The sequence below is a fragment of the Ictalurus punctatus genome, chromosome 9, assembly GCF_001660625.3.
Source record: "Ictalurus punctatus breed USDA103 chromosome 9, Coco_2.0, whole genome shotgun sequence".
Lineage (NCBI taxonomy): Eukaryota > Metazoa > Chordata > Actinopteri > Siluriformes > Ictaluridae > Ictalurus > Ictalurus punctatus.
Window position 1 is genome coordinate 17,499,834 of NC_030424.2, and position 23,304 is coordinate 17,523,137.

Here is a 23,304-nt window from a genome sequence, read left to right on the forward strand (position 1 = left end):
GTTAGAAAAGTTTGTATAAATCTGGAACAACATTCAAGAACTCAAGATTCCTAACAGGCTCAAATATCATTAACTGTTTTGTGCATATAGAATGTGAGAGAGAATTGTTGATTTCAAATATGTTTATTAGCACAAAATCACTGAATTTATCATGATTTGAAAGCATGTTATATTTCAAACATTTATTATTTCCTCTTTTATTAATTTCTTCTCGTGGAGTTCTCCTTCAGATCTGCTTGTGGTGTTGTGGAAAAGCTTGGAACAATTCCAACATGCCCAATGACCTGTAATTTTTGAATGAAAGATATAGGATTAAAGTTACAGTTATAGTTAGTTGGCATTAAATTACTCTTAAAACTAAGATAGTGAGTAAATGGAAGTATTTAATCAGAGCAAGCTTTTGTAACTTACTAGCAAATACCAATATTAACACAGATTGTTGCTGGATTATCTGTGGTAGAAAGTTCCTCCACCAAGGTATCCAAGTACTTATTAATGATTGTCTTGCAGAGACCTCGCAGGAATCCGATTGAATTGCAGACTTCCGCCAATTGTGCTTTAATCATGTCCTGTGGTAATGCACAAACTGTGTGAAAAATGTTCATGGCAGCAGTTGCTTTGAGTTTTTATCTATATAGTATCGTGTTTGTCACGCACCACAGTTGGATTAATGCCAAGATGTTTTTTCACGTTGTTCATGGCCCACTTACAAGCCCAACAGGCACCAGGGAACAGTTGAATCTCAGACATCGGCAAATCCTCATCCTTATCAGCAGAATCCTGAGAAGTGACCAAATATTACTGAGCAACTTGCAAATACTACAAACAAATGTAGCCTGGGTAAAACATTTTATATTTGCGTATTACAATTAGAGATGTGTACAGTTTGGAGGCGTTCATAGTCTTTTAGGCTCTTTGTACAATGCAAAAGATATATATTATTTGCAATTTAAATAACATACCAAAGTCCCATCAAGGAGTTCCTCAGCAGAGTCAACTCTCAAGTATTCCATGTGCATTGCACAGGCTGAGAATCAGAGTGAACAAAGCAATATACTTTTAACATAGATTTTATATAACCACATTGAATAAAATTGTTTGACTAGAATTGTCTGATAAATCATACCTGAGCCTATGAAGAAAGAAGCAACGAGGAGGTTCCAGAACATAGTGATGGTTAAAGATGGAAAAGATATGTGATTTCCAGAGAGTAGAAGAGTCTGTTTTAATGCAACACCTACTGGTGGGCTTTATATATACTGGTTGACTTCCTACAGTAAGTTTGCCCCTTCTGTGACCACAACCCAAAACTGTATATATCCTGTTCTGTAACTCAAAATGCCTGCTCATTATTGCTCATGTTCTGATCCGGAAATATGCTAATATGCCCAGTGTCATACTCAATATTTATCAGTGCACCCTCAAAGTAATATTATTTTAGGATGATAAATTACATCTCTATCTTGTTTAAATGCAATTTGTTTAATTTTTATGCAGTATTTATTATGTGTATTTATTTACATATCTATATTTTTTAGTAAATAAAGGTCCAGTAATTTTTATTTATATATATTATTTATTTGCTTAATTTCTATTTTATTATAACTATTACCCCGCCTCTTGCAGTGTTATTTAAGAATACCAGATGAAAACATGCATAGAATTCATGTCATTAAATTTGATAATGATTACTTAAGTTGCTTTGAACTGGATACTAGATGCAGGTATTATCCATTCATTCATCTAAGTAATCACTTTATTTTGGTCAGGGTGGATTCCAGACCTATCCCCAGGAACACTATAAACATGAGAAAGAAATACACACTGGGTAGGATGCCTACCGTGCTGCTATGTCGGAAGTAGGTTTGTTTTGCCGTGTCTTGCTTCAGAAGTAGGGTATAGTCAGGTGAAAAGAGAGCTTTGACTTTTTGAAGACAGATAAAGAAAACTGGCTAGATCCAAAGTAAGTTATTTTGCAGAGATTAGGCTAGAATTAAGTTTAGGCTGGGTATAAAGGGTTGAATGAACTCTTAAATTGATTCTCAGCCAATTCAACTTTCAGATATCTTAGATGCCCTGTGGCTTTCTTTATCATTATTATTGTTATTATTATTGATATTATTAGGGGGCCAAGCACTGAAGGTGCATAGGCATCCTATTGTTATTCTACCTTTTCTACTTATTATTATTATTATTATTATTATTATTATTATTATTATTATTATCATCATCATCTACGTCTTCTGGCTAGAGTGTCTGAGGCAGCCCACAGAACCATCTAGTAAAAAGTTGTGAAATTTGGCACACTAATTGGAGAGGTTCTAAGGAACATTCTGACCAAATTTGGAACCAAGTACTGCCAATGCTCTTGTGCCACCATCGGGACAAATTTGAAAGTACTAATTTGAAAGTACATGGTTGTAACTTTTGAACCGTGTGTCCAATTTAAAAGCCAGGTATCCCTGGATTACCTGAGTGAAGATGAGTTTAACGCAGCCTATGAAGTCAATTTCCAATTAATTAGATTTTCCGCCATAGTGGACTTCTTCTCCTACAAAATGAATTTTGAATACTCCAAACGGTTTGTCCATAATGGGCCAATGAATCTGGCAGCAAAGCCACCAAACAGGAAGTGAGGCGCAATCTCAGCAATGACTTTGTGCACTGACACAAAACGTGGTAGGCATCTTCAGAACCATTACCTGAGACTATTTTCATGCCATTACCACCTACTGGTCAAGAGTTATGATAACATCCTAAAAAATGTTATGTCTAAACATTTTTGCTATTCCTCCTCCTCCAAATGTTGTGCACTCTTCACCAAATTTGGTTCACATCATCTTGAGACCAGTTTAAAAACATTATCAAAGAAATGTTGATATTCAAAACCGTTCTCCTGTAACATGCTGGCAAATGCAAAAAAAAACAAACAAAAAAACAACAACAACAAAAAACAACAGGATATGAGGGTGTATCTCAGCAGTGCATCTACATATTACAAAAATTGATAAGCATTTTCAGGATCACTCCCGAATGTACTCAAGAGGTTTTGTGACTGTGCCACCTTGTGCTCAAGAACAACTTAAATTTTTTCTTCATATCATTTGAGAAATTTGTGCTAAATTCACAGGTCTATTTTCCTATAATTCCCATGAGTATGCTGAGGTGAACGAACACCAACATCTGAAATTTAAGTGTACTTCCTGTCGACTATCTTGAATTTTGTCAAAAAACTGAGGCCTGGCTAAACAACTGTCTACTGGAAGGGTCTCCAAACATTTTGTAAGTGATGACTCCCTGATAGGATAAAATAATCTAGAGAGCTACTTTGATGTACTCAAAAAGTATAATTTATTATAAAAAGAGATATAAACATGCATTTTTCAAAAAAAAACTTTACTTCTAATCACCATCATATTTCAAAGGAATAATGAAATATCTTGATATCCTTGCTCAATAAATATTAATGATTTCTCACAAGCATTTTAAATATTTTTTTATTTAATAATCAATCCTGAAAAATAATGAAAATATATATTTACATATGTACATTTATAATTAATTCATTTTTAATGGGTTGACTCTTCGTTATTACATTTATTCCAAGTCTGCAAGAACCAGTATGGCTTTTAGCTTAATTATTCACTGAATATTGACTGATATTCTGATTTAATGTAAGGTATAAATAGGGTCTTATGCAGGGACTGGGGCTATGACTCATGCTCACACACATATACAAGCCAGACATTATGGGAGTATTTTCTTTTTGCATATGCAAAATGAGGAGAAAAATCAGTCTGATTGAAAGTGATGTGATTGCTTAAGAAGAAAACTCTAAAATAAAGTTTAATGTCTTTGAATTTAACTTTGTTTTATGTATCTTAATCAGCTTCTCCCTTTTTTATTATTTCTCAAAGCTACAAATGGAGTGATAAAGTAAAAGAAGTTTATGAGAAAGACCATGCCTGAAACGGCATCTTTTTTTAAGCTAACAACTTAGAAGCTAACAACTTCAGCTAACAACTTAGAACACAGAAGATCCTCATCTCTCCATTTTGTTTCTTGTGATGAAGTTTCCCCAACACTGTCCTCCCTACTATACAACAATTCCTACCTAAGACTTCATCTTGGGGGGACATGGTTGTCTAGAGCAGAGTAGAAACCATCTAAAACCACAGTCCAAGTTCTCACCATTCTTCTTTATTATAGTTCCTCAGTCACACTCCATGTCACTACCGTTTGGTGTGGTCTACACTTGCAAATAAAATTTTACTTTGTAAAACTTTGTTGGAGAAGTTCTTTGAATAAGTCTGACATAGCACTTTTTACAGACTCTTTACACATTCAACCAGCATTAACTATTTTGTACACATAGAAGGAGAGAGAGAGAGAATTAATGCTTTCAAATATTTTATTAGCAGAGAATGCGGGAGTTTTGTGCTACTGGTAGTTTTGTGGAAAAGCTTGGATCAATTCCCACATGCCCACTGACCTGTAATTGTTTAATGCAAGATAAAGGTTTAGAATAAATCTTATAAAAGTGTTCTTAAAATAAATACTGGATGCTGCATGGAGAAGTGGAATTATTTAGTCAGAATAAGTATTCATAACTCACTTGCAAAGGCCAGCTTTACCACAGATTGTTTCTGGATCATCAACAGTAGAAAGTTCCTCCACCAAGAGATCAATGTTCTTATTAACCATTTTCTTACAGGAATCTCACACCTCTGAATATGTTACAGATGCTCTTCAGTGTTTTAAAAAAAATCTTCATCTGTGGTAAATTTTAAACTGTGTGAGAAAAAATTAAAGGTACCAAATTCTTTATTTTACCTATTCTGTATGATACTTATCACTCACCACATTTTCATTATTACCAAGATGTTTTTTCGCTTTCTTCATGAACTTCTTACACATCCCACACAGGATATTAGCGAACTGTTCCTCGATCATCAGCAAATCGTCATCCTGATCAGCAGAAACATTATAAGTGGCTGAAATCACCTGAGCAAAGAGTAAATATTGCAAACAAATTAAACCTGAGTAAAACTCCATTTTACAATTGAGACTTTTTCAGTTTGGTGGTCTTTAGAGTAGACTCTGATGAGAGTGAGCATACATTGTACTGATTTTAAAAAATAACATCAAATAGGCAATTTATCGAATAAACCCCAAGTCCCATCAAGGAGTTTCTCAGAATCAACTTTCAGGTATTCCATGTGCACTACATAGGCTGAGAAGCAGAGGGAACAAAACATTGACCTTTTAACTGAATAATCATAGAATTTATATGACCTCCTAGTTCTGAGCATTTAAGAATAGACATAATGACCAGTGTTTTACCTTTTGATTAATTTTTAGTAAAATAACCACACTGATTAGAATTGTGTGATTTACCTGCACCTATGAGGAAAGAAGCAATGAGGATGTTTCAGAGCATACTGGTTGAAGATGCACAAGGTAAGTGACTTATTGAGATCTGAATAGTCTGTCTTTATATAGCATCTGCTGGAGGTCTTTTATCATTTTGACCTTCCCACAACAACCACAAACCAGAAATGCTGATGCTGACCAGCTCAAAGTCATGCTCAGTATTTTCCAGTGCACCTACCACCTATCTTACAAGAAAGAACATTTTATGATGTTTAATTACAACTTATGTATTTTATATTATTATTATTATTATTATTATTATTATTATTATTATTATTATTTATTTTATTATTCACATATTATTCATATGTGCAGAGTACAAGTACAGAGCCAATGAAATGCAGTTAGCATATAACTAGAAGTGCAAATATATATGTGTGTGTGTGTGTGTGTGTGTGTGTGTGTGTGTGTGTGTGTGTGTGCCTGTTGGTGGCAACAGGCACTGAGGTTTCAGTGAGTACAATTAGGCCCAACGCAAAAGCACAGGAAAAGTCGGCTCAAAACATATAAATAAGCTATAGAAGTTTTGGGATTCGGTTCTGTGGAGTGATGAAAGAAAACTGGAACTTTATGGCACGATGGATCAGCGGTATGTCTGGAGAGAGAAGAATGAAGAAACACACTCTGTCCACAGTCAAGCATGGTGGTGGCTCAGTGATGCTTTGGGGCTGCTTTGCATCCTCTGTCACTGGAAAGATTCACTGAAGTATCAGGAAATCCTAGGAGAAAACGTCATGCCATTTGTGAGGAAGCTAAAGCTTGGGTATCATTCGACCTTCATGCAGGACAATGATCCCAAGCATACCTCAAATTCCACCAAGACTTGGTTGTAGATGTCATCTTGGAAGATTCTACAGGGCCATCACAGTCACCTGACTTGAAACTCATAGAAAATATCTGGTGGGATTTGAAGAAGGCGGTGAGCAATGAGCAATGGGATACGATTCCTCAGGAAGCTGGTGTCTCGCTATGCATCTCATTTGCAGCAGGTCATAACAACAAAAGGGTGCTCTACTAAATACTACAGATGCTTGCCAAAAATCAAAAATTCAAAAATCATGTTGAAACTGGAGAAGTAATTATAAGTTGCATTTTCAATTGAATTTGGGGAAAACTTGTTGTGTTGAACTATTTCAATTTCTTTTGTTTGATTTAAAGTCTTAAAGTCTAAATCTGATTTGCAATGGGGGTTGAATAATTTTGATTGCAACTAATTATATATATATATATATATATATATATATATATATATATATATATATATATAGTTCCCTCCACTAATATTGGCACCCTTAATATGAGCAAAGAAGGCTGTGAAAATTTGTCTTTATTGTTTAATCATTTGTTTTAAAAAAATCACAAAAATACTCTACTCTCATGGATATCAAACAATTGCAAACACAAAACAGGTTTATCGGAAAAAAGTATCTTTGTTAAATACAAATGTACAACAATTATTGGCACCCTTTTAGTCAATACTTTGCGCTACCTCCCATTGCCAAGATAACAGCTCTGAGTCTTCTCCTATAATGCCTGATGAGGTTGGACAATACATGGTAAGGGATCTGAGACCATCCCTCCATAGAGAATCTCTCCAGATCCTTCAAATTTCGAGGTCCATGCTGGTGGACTCTCCTCTTCAGTTCACCCCACAGGTTTTCTAGGGGTTTCAAGTCAGGGGACTGAGATGGCCATGGCAGGTGTAAGGATCTGGCTAGATCCTCATGGGTTTCTCAGGAAAGTTAACTCAGCTGGACACAAAGTTTATTACACTGCAGGATACCATAGGCTTATGCATGGTCACAGGTCGGTCATTAGAAGAGAATTGACCAAGTAAAACATCCCAAAAATGGTACCTTAACATGAGACCGCGTGTCAGCACTCCATGTGTAGGTCACAGAGAGAGAGAGAGCAGGGTGGCGACCACGCCCCTTGACCCCACGTGACATCATCATAGCCAATCATTACATATCCCCCCCACTTAAAACAAGGGCTGTCCTCAGGCCGTAACATAAAGGAAACTTAACAGCACCTAGGTGCCTGTGTGACAGCTGACATAAGTAGAGCTACAGAAAGCAGTACCATTAATCACACCTTTGCCTGTTCCACATAAATATAGTCCAACATTCTGCAACAAGAACAGCATTTCTTTTTCTCAATGTGCACTGAATTAACATCTTCAGAACTTCACACTTGCCTGAAATAATATCGTAACATCAAAACCTCAAGGCACACAGGCATTAACAGTATTTCAAAAACAAAGCAGTATGTCACATTACCCTATTAATAAACGTTCACTCTTGTAAGACAATAGACTGCCAAACCAATATAAGGCCTTCACAGACAGCAATTAAAAAAATAAAGCAGAATAAGACCAGAGAATGAGAAAAACTGAAAACATATCACTTCAATATTCAAATAGAGGAGCAAAATAAGGATTTGTCCACCTGTTAACCTCCCAGTTACAGGTAACCCTTGGTGTGTGCCTAGAGTGAAGGGCGTATGAGTGCATTCCTGTGTAAGCGGGCTGTGTATGCAGATGTGTGAGGTAAGGAACCTCTGCATGCCTAAGGCCAAGGGCGTATGAGTGGGTTTCTGTGTGCACAGACTGTGTGTGAGTGAGGTGCACATCAGTGTGAGGTAAGACAAAGTCAGGGTGTGTGGACACAGGTGTATTGTCCGAGGGAGCCTGTGCCACCATGGCTGGACAGGCTGTGAACTGGTCATGGGATAAGAAGTCAATCCATACTCCCCCTGGTCATCAGGGATATCCACTACTCTGTCCTGTACATTAGCTTCAGCCAACTGTAGGGGTGCACTCTCCAGCTTTTCCTCACCTTCATCCCAAGTGAAAAAGGGCAGCAGATTACAAACATGGTGAACACCACTCTCCGCACCATCTGCTACTCTGGTCAGCTTGTAATTCAGGTCTGACATCACTTCGGCAATCCTGTATGGGCCTTTGTAGACTGGGGCTAGCTTGGCAGTAAAACTAGCTGAGCCATCGACCGAGGGTGAGCTTTCAGCCTAACCAAGTCACCCACATGGAACAAGAGCCTGTGCCGTTTCTTGTCATAGTGTTTCTTCTGTGCAGCGTGGCTGCTTGCCAGAAAACCTCTCACATGGTCATACTCCTCCTGCAAAGTTGAAGTGAGCTCCATCTTGTAATCAGAAACTGAGTCAGCCACACACCCAGGGAATGGTGATATCCCTAAATCGAGAGGTGTGTTCAGGTCTCTGCCATACAAGAGAAATTGGGGCGCTGTCCTCAATGCAAAAGAGATCAAAGGTAAGTGGAGGTCCCAATCCCTATGTTTATGTCCCACACAAGTGCAGATTGCCACCTTGATGGTACGGTTCACCCATTCTGTCTGGTTAGCCTGAGGGTGATACGCTGTCATCAGCCTGTGGTCTGAGCCGAGAGCAGCAACTACCGCTTCAAAGAAGTCGCTCACAAACTGGACACCCCTGTTTGAGACTAGATGTGTGGGAGCGCCATGTCTTGCAAACACCTCAGAGACAAACTTGCATGCTGCAACCACTGCTGTGGCTTCCTGAATAGGACAGAGTTCCACCCATTTGGTGAAGTAGTCAATAAATACTAAAATGTACATATTCCCACAGCAAGATCTGGGGAGGAGTCCCATGAAATCAACGCCAGCAAACTCCCACGGGTAAATAGCCACCCCTGGCTTTAGGTAGCCCGCCGGCTTCTGGTTGCTCGGCTTGGACAGCTGGCAGGTTACACAGGACAGTACATACTTCTTAACATCACCCCACATACCTGGCCAGTAGACCCGCTTCTGTAAGCGCCCAAGTGTCTTGGTTACACCCAAGTGACTAGCCATGGGGTGATCATGGAAATATTTCAGCAGAGTGCCCCTCAGAGCTTCTGGCACATAGAAGCGTAGATCCTTGTGTAGATGACGCTGACAGGAAGTTCTCTTGTCCACAAAGTAAACCAGCCCATCCAGAATACAGAAGTCTGGGGAATCCACACAGGGGCAGCCTTCCAATTCAGTATATATTGATGAGATGACTTTGTCAACCTGCTGGAGCAACTGAAGCTGTTTCTTGTCTTCCAATACCATTAGTGGCTGGCGCCTTAGGTTTAATGAGCCAACTGTGGCATAAGGTGGTAACAGGTCTATAGGTGCCAATGGGTCACTGGTAGGGTTTTACGAGAGTGCATCCAGAACTAGATTAGCCTGTGTCTGTGGACAAACTCAAAGTCAAAGTCCTGCAGCTGCAAGCACCAGAGAGCTAGCCGTCCTGATGGGGAGGGCCTTACCATCAACCACCTCAAGCTATTGTAGTCCGTCACCACTGTGACACTAGAGCCCTCAATGTACAGACGAAAATCTTCCAGAGCCCAAATTACCCCCAGGCAATCCTTCTCTGAAGTGGAATATGGGTGTTCTGACTTGTGCAGGGTACGGCTCACAAAAGCGACAGCCCTCTCCAAACCATCCTCACCAGTTTGGGTCAATGCAGCACCAAGGCCCACATCACAGGCATCTGTGTGTACTGCAAAAGGCTTCTCAAAGTCAGGCAAAATAAGGATTGGGGCACTGATTAGCTGTTGTTTTTATATAATCAAAAGACACCTGGCAGTCAGTGCCCCACACAAATGGGGCATCCTCCCTCTTGAGACCATCATCGGCACGGCAATACGGACATACCCTGAGATGAACCTGCAGTAGTAACTTGTCATTCCTAGGAATTGTCGCACATTTTTAACTGTCTTCGGTGTGGGAAACTGTTTAATCGCAGCCACCTTACCCTCGTCAGGTCCAAGGCCTTCTGGTGTCACCAGGTAACCCAAGTAGCGTAACTTTGGATTACAAAAATGGCACTTAGCCATCTTCAAGGAAAGGCCTGCATCTGCCAAACGCCCTAACACACTGGTGAGGTCTGCCAGGTGCTGGTCGAAGGTCGGTGAGGCGACCACAATGTCATCCAGATACACCATACAGCAGTTGTGGGTGAGCCCTGCCAATACAGTATTCATCAATCTTTGAAATGTTGCAGGTGCATTTGATAACCTGAAAGGCATAACTTTAAACTGATAGAACCCTTTGTGTGACATGAAGGCTGTCTTTGGTTTTGCGTCTGGGGCCACTGACACTTGCCAGTAACCCCATGCAAGGTCCAGTGTAGAAATAAATCTACCACGTGCCAAAAAAACCATAGAGTGATCCACTCTTGGAAGTGGGTAGGAGTCCTTCACTGTATATTTGTTCACTTCCCTAAAGTCTACACAAAATCTTGGATCTGTGCCTGGAGAGGCCCAGGGCCCTGAAGCAGGCTCAATAATGCCATCCTCCAACATTCTGGAAATCTGCTCCTCGATAATCTTTCTTTTTGCAGGTGAAGCACGGTAGGGAGGAAAACACAGTGGCTTTGCAGTCCCAGTGTCTATTATGTGCTCAACCAATGAAGTACGTCCCAGCTTTGCGCCAAAAAGATGAACAAAGTCTCCCAATAGGTTTGCCAGTTTTTTCTTGTCCACTGAAGGCAGGGCTGCTTGTTCCACCACTGGACCAAGATCGGTCTGGACATCCTTAAAGGTGAGGCAAGCTACGTGGCCCTCCAAATCATCAAACTCCAGCAAGCATAGGTCTGGCGCTGAGATGGCATTATCTCCTAATTTAATGCTTCCTCTGGCTGGGTGGATGTGAAAGTCAGCCTGAATCATAAAATCTGTCCTTAAGAGAATGGGACAAGACAGGTCTGGAAACACCACAAAGCGGTGAGTAAATGGTTGCTCCAGTAGTTGAACAGGTAGCCATACAACACCGGATGGGGTGCATTGTTTTGAGTCCACCAACTACAGTGGGGAAAAATTCCAAGGAAGAACGACATCTTCTTCTATCCCGCATTTAAGAAGGGTGAATGGATGGACTGCTGAAATAGATGTGCCTGTATCCAGGGTCGCCTTCAGTGAAACCTGATTGACAACCATCACTGCTGTCAGTGGAGTATTCTTTGACCTCTTTGGGCTGTTTTGCACCAAATTAACTGTGTGTGAACTCACTTTCTGTTGTGCACTGGTCCCTGACTCCGTTCTCTGCTTACACTCACGAGCCCTTTGAAACCTACGAGGCCAAGCACCAGTCCCACCTCTAGTGACCTCAGAAGTACCTGGGGTCTCCTGGCCTATCTTAGAAACTACAGCAACCCCTCCGGTAGGTTCAGCACTACCATTCTGCCTATTTTTCCTACAGTTCCCACAATTGCGTGTGGTGACCCCCAGAGTCAAACACTTGTAGCAGTGCAGGTCCTGGCGAGGAGGTGTCAGGGCAATGAGGGCTCTACTAGAAGAAACAGGCCCTAATCCAGCATGTAGCTCATGGGCGGTCAGAAGTAGCTCTGTTAAAGTTATAGGTGCGGCAGCATAAAGGGCTAGTCTATACTGATCAGAAACATGCCAGCAGATTACTTCAATCTGTTATCGCTCAGAGGGGGGTTGCTTTAGTCACTTGAACTCAGTCACTAGGTGAGCTACAAAAGTGGGGAGTGGTTCATTTGAACTCTGTCCAAAATCCCTCTCCAGATTTTCTCTACATTGTCTGTAGGCAGGAAGGCCTGTTGAAAGAGATCTGAGAAATGCTCCCATGAGAGTAGGTGAGGCTGCAAGGCAGAATACCACTTCCGGGGTTCCTTTCCAAATAAACTTGTCAACTCAAGGAAAAGCTGAGTGTCAGATAAACCAAGCGTTGTCTTGTACAAAGAAACAGACTGAAGCCATTCTTCTGGGTCAAGAGAGTTACCCCCATCAAACATGGGTGGCATAAATCCAGGGAGATGGGCTGAATGAACAGCAGGTGTCCATGGATGTAACTGCTCAGTGTGGCTAGTGAGAGTGTGTGTAACCAGGGTTGAGCTAATTACAGGATAGGCATTAGAGGCTTGTCCCTGTGTCTGTTGAGAAGTCTGATGATCTTGGTTGGTGTGGGTAGCGAGTGTGCACATTGCAGGGGTTGAGGTAAGTATAGGGTGTGCCTTTGTGTCCTGTCTACATGAATGCTGAGAAGTCTGATCTTCTAACTGCTGCAGCAAGCTGTGTTGTAAGTCAACATACATACTAAATGCCGATGTCAGTGTGTCTACCTGTCGTTGCAGCTTATCTACCTGAACAGCAAGACGCTGAACTATGAAAGACCCACCATCCAAAATTTCAGGCGAAACCAAACTACCCTCATCACTGCCATCCCATATTTAAATGTATCCAAATGCTTAGCCATTGCAAAAGCTGTGTAAGAATCTAACTAAAATTAGTTACATTAATATCAGTAAGAAAATGTATCTCAATGGACAGCAGTGATGATCCTAAGACACATATATAGAAGAAAAGATATATGCATGTATATATACATGTATCCCAAAATACCCAGTCACTGCATGTACTCCCAATAGCAACAGATGACCTTAAAGACGGCAACACTTAGAAAACCTATACTGGCAAAAAAAAAAAAAAAATTATCCCACAGTGGGTTATCTCCACCAACGCAGTAGTGAGATTGCTAGTTTATCCTGCTAGCATGCGTGCCAGCTAACTAAAACTCCAGTACGAATGAAACTTCACTTACAGTTCACCTGCCTTATCAGCATCAAGTATGAAAGCTACATTTAAAGTTCACTCACTCTCTGGTGTCCAAACTTTTATTTCCTAGGATGTTCATTCACAGTTCGGGCGCCACTTGTAAGGATCCGGCTAGATCCTAACGGGTTTCTCAGGAAAGTTAATATAACTCAGCCGGACACAGACTGAAAGTGTTGTTCTTCGTTTATTACACTGCAGGATACCATAGGCTTACGCATGGTTACACGTCGGTCATTAGAAGAGAATTAACCGAGTAAAACATCCCAAAAATGGTACCTTAACACAGAGAGAGAGAGAGCGAGCATTGCGGCAACGATGCCCCTTGACCCCACATGACATCATCATAGCCGATCATTACACAGGACCTTGATTTTGTGGTTAGTAAACATGTACATATATATATATATATATATATATATATATATATATATATATATATATATATATATAAATGACAGTCTTTATGTTTTTAATTCCTGACTTGGCACTTAAACCTTACACATAATGGTGTGAAAAATGAAAAGATCAATATACTACTTTTTTGTGATTGTTGCAGCCAAAATGTTTGATTTTAAATTAAAAAATTTAGGAGCACACAAAGAACTTTAGGAACACAGTGAAAAAGGTTTTCTCTAAAAAATTAGATTATTAAACAAATGATTTACTTCATACATACTGCTCGTGCAAAATCACACATTGGCCTAGACGCAAAGGATATAGTTTGTCCAGCTGCTTTTGTATGTAGGCCGTCTGGAACGCTTAGAGATCAGCCAGCAGTCCACAGCAGGAGTAGGATCGAACTCCTCGACAGAAGGCCCCTCCAGGCTGATCCTCATCAGGTCTTCGGTGGTGGAGACCCCAAGAGAGCTTTATGCGGTTCTGCGTAGTGAAGCCTCGCTCACCCTGAGTGGCTGAAATGGGCAGTACCAGCATAATATGCACCAACTCCAGTATGTTCTAGAGAAAAGATTATACTTTTCAATTTCATTTAAACTCTTACCATTAACTTATCAAAACCAACCATAGAAAGATACGATACCAACCACTCAGTACTACTGCTGGCCTACCTTGTAATCTAGTCTGTAGGGGTCCTTTGTCAACATGATCTCCCACAGGCCACTGTAGGACTTGTCCTTGAAATTGTGGCTGACCAGGATTTTCAGCCCCTGCCACTCATCCTGCATTGCTGCCATGTTGCACCCCGATCTGCAGGATTGAACAGAGCAAGTGAGTTTATATAGCATTGCCTCATATGGTAGTCTAGTGTCAAATAAATTCTTACCTCTCTAGAGGCTCCTTGAAATGCCTCACCCAGTCTGCCACATCATCATCACCAAAGGTGAGAAGGCTGGCCTGGTCCTCTGGCCATGTGTCAGGGTTTAGCACTCTGAAAGACTCCGCTGGGGTCTGAGCACCCTCATCCTTCAGCAAACCACCGAACCTGGCTTTGAGATCTTCCACACCGATGTTTATGGCTGCCTCCATGTGCTGCTTCAACTGGGGATTGGTGAGGTCCGTGAAGCCTTTCAGACATATACATACACACACAGACACACCAACAGACAATGAAATGTCTGGCCATTTGTCAGCCTCAAATTTTTTTATAGACTTCTCCAATGTTCACTGCATTTCCCTCCTTATCCTCTAATTGGTTGTATTGTGCAATTAATACATTAATTCTCACACTAAGAATCTGTCTTAATAATCAATTTCTCTTCCATCCTAACAAACTCTCATCATAACACACCTGGAATATCCTCTCATCACCCTGAGTTGAGCAGTCATAGTCTGGATCTACTCCAGCATGCCCCATGCCTTTGCCCTAAACTTTAGTGCTTCCAGTCTGGTCACTGTCTTCCTCAACTCTGATATGGCTTGGGGGAGGATTAGGTCATTCTTTTGCATGGTGAGGCTAAGTGAGGATTGCTCCTCAAACATGTCTGAGAGAAAATGACAGAATACACAAAAGAGTGCATTCTCCATTTCCTGCTTTATCTGTTAAGTAGTGAGTAAATAAATACACAGTAAAAGTGTTAGGTTTTTTTTTTCTTTAGCCATCTGTCAATTAGTTGATTCTTTTTAAAAAAATTAGTTGTATTAAATTTACTGACTAAAACTGACCTTCTGTGCCTGCCCTTGAACTTCCGCTGTTGTTGAAGCTATGGCCAGGTGCTGGATGTGCTGGAGAACAACTGAGTACTGGCCTTGGTCAGTGGCAAGGTCCTTGTCTTGTCCATGCCGAAGGAACACTTTGAGGGCTCTGTGGACATGGGGAATCCAGCGAGTTCCCTTGACGCTAGATGGTGTGCAAATATCCACATTGAGCTCTTGTCCGAGACCATAGAGCTCTCGTTTGGATTTTCCACTGAAGTGATAAGTCTTCCATATCAGATGCAGAAGATTTTTTACAACAGACAGCTTTGGCTCTTTCTTTTGAATGGTCAGTATTGCCAGCTCTAGCCTGTGAAAGTCAGAACAGAATCTTTCAAACAATTCACTGTATTTCTCTTGTAAATAATTTGGTGGTAAATATTTTCCATACCAGCACTTAGCACACACACACACACACACACACACACACACACACACGCACACACACACACACACACACACACACACACACACACACACACAGAGTATTGTTTAACATTCTCTGTTAGTAAATACAAATAAACCATAGAGAATCATTTTTCAATAATTACAAACCTATGTGGCATACAGTGGATTGGGATTATATGCCTCCCTGCCTCTCTCTGCTGGTGGGCAATCACTCCAGCATGGTGGCCCATGTTCACAGAGGCACCATCTGTCCCAAAGGAGATGCACTTCTTCATACATGACCCTCCATCCTCCTCTGGGCAAACAGCACAAAATGCAGGATTGGTGGCATCCAAAACACCTCAAATGACAACACAAAAAACAATTAAATTATACAAAAGTCTTTCTGACAAACTAAATACTATCTCCATTATGAATAATGATTCAACTTTAGGGCTGCAACTAATGATTATTTTGGTAATCGACTAATCTGTTTATTAAGTTAGATAAGTGGAAGATAAAGTTGCTATGAATGAAAGCATAGAATTTGTGTTTGAGTTGGTGTATAGACCTACATCATGCAGAGTTTTACACGGCAAAAGCCACAGTTTGCCCACACAGATATGACACTGTCAGCCTTGCTGCTAACCTAGCTAGCGGAGTGATTGTTAGCAACGCAATGGCAAGGGATTAATTTACTTTATACCCCGGAGACGAAGTATTCAAATTATTGCAGCCCTATTCAACTTTATACAAGAATAAATCCTATCAAGAGAAACAATTTACCAATAGCATGGGAGTGCTCAAGGGTCCGTTATCCGACTAGGAGGTTGACTTCCCATCCTCCAACAAGCGTATATAAAAAATCTCACATTCGGTGTTTGATATATCAGTGTCTCCGTCTATTAGAATGGCTAGATACCTCGTGGCTTTCAACTTCGCTGACAGGCTCTTTCTCATTATGTCAGAAATTTGATTATGTCATCATCTCCACACATCTTACATTATTATCGTATGTGGGATTAATGTCAACTCCGTTTTTGTGGTAAGGTCTGATAAGCGGCCCAAATTTGACAAAAGGATCTTCTTCTTTCGCAATAAAGTATGTGATGTTTATCTTTATTTTCAGCTGCCTCCTCTCAGGGCTCTACGGTAACAATTTATTTTAGGAGCACAGTCAAAAATTTAGGTGCACGGTTGAAGTTTAGGGGTTTTTTTTTGGTGTTTTTTTTAGAGATGTGCTACAATATAACACACAAGTAGGCATGAGAAAACTTGAGCTTGTCAATTATGACAGACTTTAGGAACATAGAGTGAGTCATGACACATTAATTTACCTTCTGATAAACTAAATTTAATATTTTCAGTTAATTTTACAGGCTGTATGCAAAAAACAACCCTTAACCTGTTCCACCTTGTAAACAAATACAATAAACATCAATGTTCAGTCTTTTAAGTCTGCTCCTCTTAAATATATTTAAAGCTACATTATTATTTCCACTGTCATAGTTCTGGGCTGGAGCCAGTTCTCGAACCACTCTGTGTGTACTGTGCATATATCTGAATAATCTCATATAGGATGTGATTGGGTGAGTTAATTTATCCGCCAGATGCAAATTGCTTTAGTTTAATGGTGTTCATTAGGGATGCACCTATCAGGATTTTTACAGCCGATACCGATCCAGATACCAATCTTTTTTGTTTAAACTTTAATCAGGAGGTCTGTCATAAACAGTTAAATGTAAGCTCTCTGCTCATGGTCACTGTTGAGTTAAAAACAATAGCAATGAGATACTGTTGGTTAATTGATAAATAAACAACATAAAATATTTATTTTAAAATATCTTAAACAATAAAGAGTCCTAATTAAAAGTAGACTAACACAAAAATGATCCATATTAGGAAAAAGGCCAATAGCCTTCTAAAGAAACAGCCAACTAAGCTTAATGTCAATTTGATATTAAATGCAACCCATAGCAATTAAACATTATTTAATTTCTCATTTTATTTATATTTTATGAAGTTATTATAATATCTATTTTTTATATTAAATGATTTATTTATAACTAAGCACATTTTCTTTTCTTTACATTTTAGTAGTTTTATTTTTGTTTGTTTATAAGTTTTAGTTTGGTTCCCCCAGTGCAGTGTTCCATGTCTGCTGATAATATTGTGTTTTCGGGGGGATTAAATCAAAACATGGAAACTGGAGTTGACTTTTCTAGTGATATCTGGCAACTGTGAGTTTAAATGAAGTGAGTTAGAGTTAGTGAAGGAGAGCAGCAGTGTTCTGTATGTTTACAGACTGAACAGTTGCTACTCTTGATTATGATTGGTGAGGAATTATTTAATAAAGAAGTTTGAATTAAAACCCACCTTGTAGCGTTAGCATTATTATTAATGTACTCCGCCCGACGCCGCTGTGTCTATACAAGGTGACAGTCACAGGTTCAGGTCATATTGCTGGATCAATAAAAGATGGTGGTTTGTGAGATCAGGAAGTTGAAGCAGATGATGTACAGTGTTACTTGTCATCATAATGGCTTCTCTGCAGTATTTACACACTTGTTTGGTTGACTGAGGTGATGAAAAGCAGTGTGAAAGTAACTTGCTCAGTGTAGAAGCATTTTGGACTTCCTGTAGTTTTTATCCTGATTGTATTACACAACTCCGAACAGGTCACTCGCACCGTTGCCAATAAATATTAATTCACAGTCGCACAAAGTACTTTTCAGTTGCAAATGCGAGTGAAATGGTTGCACTATAGCACCCTGAGTTTATCTGCAAAGCTTTTTCCTGTTTGCCGTAATGACGTTTAATGTCCCCGACAACCTCTGTAGTGCCATTTAGCACTCGAGCGCTAAAATGCTCTTGTTTCCGGGATTTTAGCATTACAAAATGAAGTCATCCCTGCACCACTCTATGGTGACTGGCTGTATGTTTAGGAAGTGCTTGTTTTGATCTGCAGGGGAGTTTTCTATGAGCGGAGGACGAACTTTAAACGTTAATATCGCAGTCGATCATGTCCATGTAATCATGGGCCGTCAAAATCGTAATCACGATCGATATCCGATTAATTGTGCAGCCCTATAACATAGCTGATCTGTTTAGATTTTAGTGTGCATAAAATGCTCATTCTTTGCTTTCTGTTCCTCCTCGCTGTCCCCTACAGGTGATGATGGAGAATGGCCGCTCCATAGTATTTGGGTTCTTTAATTTTTCATCTTCAACAGAAGCCATGGCGGCCATTAAAGGAGCGAATGGAAAGATGTTGGGCAAGAGGCCGGTGCATGTATCTCTCTCTAAGAGCAGAGAGGAGTGCAAGCCTTACCTCGCCCAGGTAGTGCAGAGGGCGGGCAGCAATATTATTGAATGGGTCTATTCTAAATAAATAAAGCACATTTAGAGACAATATTTTAGAATGCAATATTCTGATCTAGAATAGTGCAGTGGTAATACAGTTTTGCAATAATATTGTATACCAAGATAAAAGGTTTTACAATTATTGTTATATAACAATATCTAACATGTGTACTGCACCTGTAAAACACACACACACACACACACACACACACACACACACACACACACACACACACACACACAGAGTAACAAGATTCTTCTTTTCTTAATAAGTGAACATTGGTAAAAAGATAAAAATTAAAAAAGGTTAAAAAAAATGCTGCACAAATGATCTAGGTCTTTATCCTAGAACAGGGGTTCCCAAACTTTTCCAGGCAAGGCCCCCCAAATGACATTAACATTTGACCGAGCCCCCCCCTTGCAAGATGTTTTTAAAACACATTAAAAATACAGACTTCTGAATATATCGCCCTTTTTTTATTAATAATTTATAATTAATGATAATAATATCTTTACATTATATTAGGAATTGATTGTGTGTGTGTCTGAGTGTGTGTGTGTGTGTGTGTGTGTGTGTGTGTGTGTGTGTGTGTGCGTGTGGTTGTCTGAGAGAGTGAGAAAGAGAAAACATACTAGTGGGAGGAATGGGCACACCAAATTGTTGAGGCCCCCGGGCGCCCCCTGGCGGCCCCTACTTTGAAAACCACTGTCCTAGAACATAAATGTTGGTGTAAATGACTCAAAGCAACAGCAGTAAAGGTGCTGCTCTGTAAATCTGGTTAAATAATCAGCTAGAAAATTCCACCAAATGTTTAAACTGGGGAAATTACATTAAAATAAAATTTTAAGGAAAAAATAATGTAATTTTAAATTTGATGGCCAGAACACATCTCAAAAAAGTTGGGACAGGGGCAACAAAAGGCTGGAAAAGTGAGTGTTACTAAAAATAAACAGCTGGAGGAACACTTTGTAATTTATCAGATTAATTGGAAACATGCCAGTAACATGATTGGGTATAAAAAGAGTAGCAGAGTCTCTCAGAAGTAAAAAGGTTCACCAATCTGTGAAAAACTGCATCTACAAATTGTGCAAATAAAGTGATATGCAATCACTGCCTATAAATAATAAAATACATTTTTGAACTCATCTAAAATGCTAAACAAAAGTTAAATAAAAATGTTTATAACACATAATTTATAACATTTTATTAAAGAAGATTTTAGCATGTTTGCCTTATGCCTCCAGGTTTGGGGGTTCGACTCCCGCTGTGGCCCTGTGTGTGCAGAGTTTGCATGTTCTCCCCATGCTGTGGGGGTTTCCTCTGGGTACTTTGGTTTCCTCCCCCAGTCCAGAGACATGCATGGTAGGCTGTTTGGCATGTCCAAAGTGTCCGTAGTGTGTGAATGTGTGTGTGATTGTGCCCTGTGATGGATTGGCACCCCGTCTAGGATGTACCCTGCCTTGTGCCCCGTGCTCCCTGGGATAGGCTCCAGATTTCCTGTGACCTAGTAGGATAAGTGGTGTAGATAATGGATGGATGGATGGATGGATGTTCAAAGAATGATTTTCGTAAATGGCGCCAAAACCCCATTTTTGCGCCCCTGCCCAGGATAGACTCCGACTCCACTTCGACCCGGACCAGGATAAAGTGTTTACTGAAGGTTGATCAATTCTACCTCAGTTTCACTAAAAGAAGCCATGTATATGAGATTTAAGTGGGTAGAGAGATTACTTGAACACAAAAAACACTGTATGATTATACATCAATTCATAATACATCATGAATGAATTTAAACACATTTTGTTTCTTTAGATTTTCACTGAAGGAGCCAGTGTTAGTGTTAGAGCTGTTGTTAAAAAAGAAAACAAAAGAAAAAAGAATCAACTTCTGACCAGTGGTATAACATTTCATTTTGAATAGGTGATATAGCCTTAACTAAAGCAGGGATTACATACTTTAAAATTTAACTCAGATCAAACAAATTCACCTAGATGTCTGAAGCAAAATACTCAAAAATGAACACTTTAAACACGCTTTTCAGATGTTTTACACGAATTGATTAATCAGCGGGTTAATGAGTACCTCGGCACTCGCTGAAGATGAAAATCTACTAAACGCGATCAGACCACGTGTTCATAAAAAAAAGAGGTAACCGCCATCTAGGGGCATCAACAGTTACTGCATTTAATTTACTCACTTATCAGAGCATGGTCTTTTTAAATGGGCTACATTTATGTATAGGAAACCACTGAAGCCCTTAGCGCCCATGCATAATTATTTTTTTTCTTTGTTGTATTCTTGTGATCTCGATTTAATTTTCTCGTGCTCTTGACATAACCAAAAGCTGTTTTCTCACCAAATAATTTTAATGCGAGAAAGTCTCACGCTTTGTGAATGGTACTGGTGTTACGTGCACATTGGCATCTTTGCCATTATAAATGTTATAATTGCATTCTGTAGAGATGGACTTTATCTCCACATTAAGAGAGAGTTGTGTCCCCTTTTCAGGGGTCGGACATTAATGTGGAAGTCTTCAATCCTGCAGGGATGAGGTATTTTTGTAGGCCACCACGGAAGTTAGCGTAACCCCAGTTCCCTCGACAAAAAAAACCAATAGGATTATTTCAATTGGCTTTTGGATTATTGCAGAAAATAAGCTCTGTGACCAACAAAAGGTTATGATTCTTACATGTTTAAACCAGGAGTGAAAAAGTCAAGGTGGCTCTAAGATTGATACGACGATGTTTTAGGTGTGTGAAGGTGTGAGAGAGATGTGAAAATTATGGAAAAACTGAGTGCTCCTGGTGTACACTGCAAAAAATGCTGTCACTAGCCAGACAAAAATCTGAGCAGAAATTTTCCATAAGTGTAAATATTGATGCAAACCACAACACACACTGTAGGAAAAGGTTGGGTGAGTGGCAGGACAAGCAATTTTAAAAGCCAAATGCTTGAATGTCAGTTCTACTTCTTCACTTCAGGTTTGTTGTTTTCTGTGTTCTATAAATGTGCAACAGCCTCTGACTAAGTGGAATGTTCATTTATCTGACTTTTACCTTTTACATGATATGAGCTGCTGGTGAACGTTGGCATTTGCCTGTCAAGAGTCTTAACCCTCTTGCAAGTGAAACACTCGTAATGTGCTGAAATGTTGGGTAAACAATAGCCCAACATAGCCCCTAAAAGTAAAAAACAAACAAACAACAACAAAAAACAAACCTGTTCCATCTGTCAAGCTTATCACTTGACAAATGTAAAAAGTGTTTAAAAGTTTTTACATTATCTGTTATTACAGCTGCAGAATGTTTCATTATTATTTATTATTTCTGTAGAGTTTTACAATTATGTGTAGTGAAATAAGCCTTGTATTTGGGTGACACTCTGGCAGTTGCTTCAGTATACTGGCTATCTTGATCAAATTAGCTTTATCAAACCTTTTCTGTTATGTCTTACAGTGTAGCATATTGGTACCTTACATTAGCTACTTATACTTGCATTACTTTGATTAAAATGATGGATAATATCAGCTAGCTAACAAATAGTTGTTCAGTCAGTCATGACTCAAAGCTCTAAAATCTTTTGGATTGGACTAAACCCACATAGACACAGGGACAACTTGTGACAGACCTGTTTTCACACAGGGTGCTTCTTAATACTCAAACTGAAGCTTCCTTGATTCCTTGCACCTCTGCCCTCCAGCCCGTGAACCAGAAATTGATCAAAGTCAACCATCTTGAAGAACATATCAATTTTCTAATTGCACCATGAGGAGGCAATGAACGAGGAGTGAGGAAGCTGCCAGAGGAGCTAGGAACGAAAAGTGTTTCTTGTCGAAAAGTGTTTCTTGTCGAAAAACCTGACACATGATTAAATTCCCCACCTCCTTTACATCTGCCACAATCTCTAACAAAAAGTCATTTGATGATGTGATGGCATTTTGTGTGAAATATAATTAAATAATAATATGCTTACAATTAGTATTGTAATTAATTGATCCTTGCATGTTTGGATATGCAAAGCTATACAAAAGATGCGATAAATTATGTATTGTTCATTAATTTGTTGTTGAATAACCCAGACATGTCACATACTATCAGTGCATTTAGCTTTATTAAGAATGTTGTTATTAACCAATCTCCAACAACATAATGTCGGATCCCTGAAGCGCAGTGAGGGAATCCAGCCAAGCACAGTCATCATTGATTGACGCCACTTTGACGTGACATTTGAGAAAGCGAGGATATTCCATCTGACTTGCTTTGATTCCTCTCTCCTTTCAATCATTTAAAATCAGTTCAATGTGATTTTTGCTTACTCATGGTCTTATTAAGTTTTGGGGTTTCTGTCCTTTGATTATGTTTTT

The 23,304-nt window shown here is 39.6% G+C and overlaps 1 protein-coding gene across 1 annotated transcript; it reads right to left on the reverse strand.

Annotated features, from left to right (window-relative positions):
- Positions 1-107: 107 nt before the first annotated feature.
- On the reverse strand, positions 108-1,215 carry LOC100304695 (NK-lysin type 2). The gene is given in 5 exon segments (NM_001200218.1): positions 108-284; positions 412-569; positions 658-780; positions 963-1,027; positions 1,127-1,215. Coding segments are annotated over 5 exon segments (390 nt in total). The 5' UTR covers positions 1,170-1,215; the 3' UTR covers positions 108-283.
- Between the last annotated feature and the right edge of the window lie 22,089 nt (positions 1,216-23,304).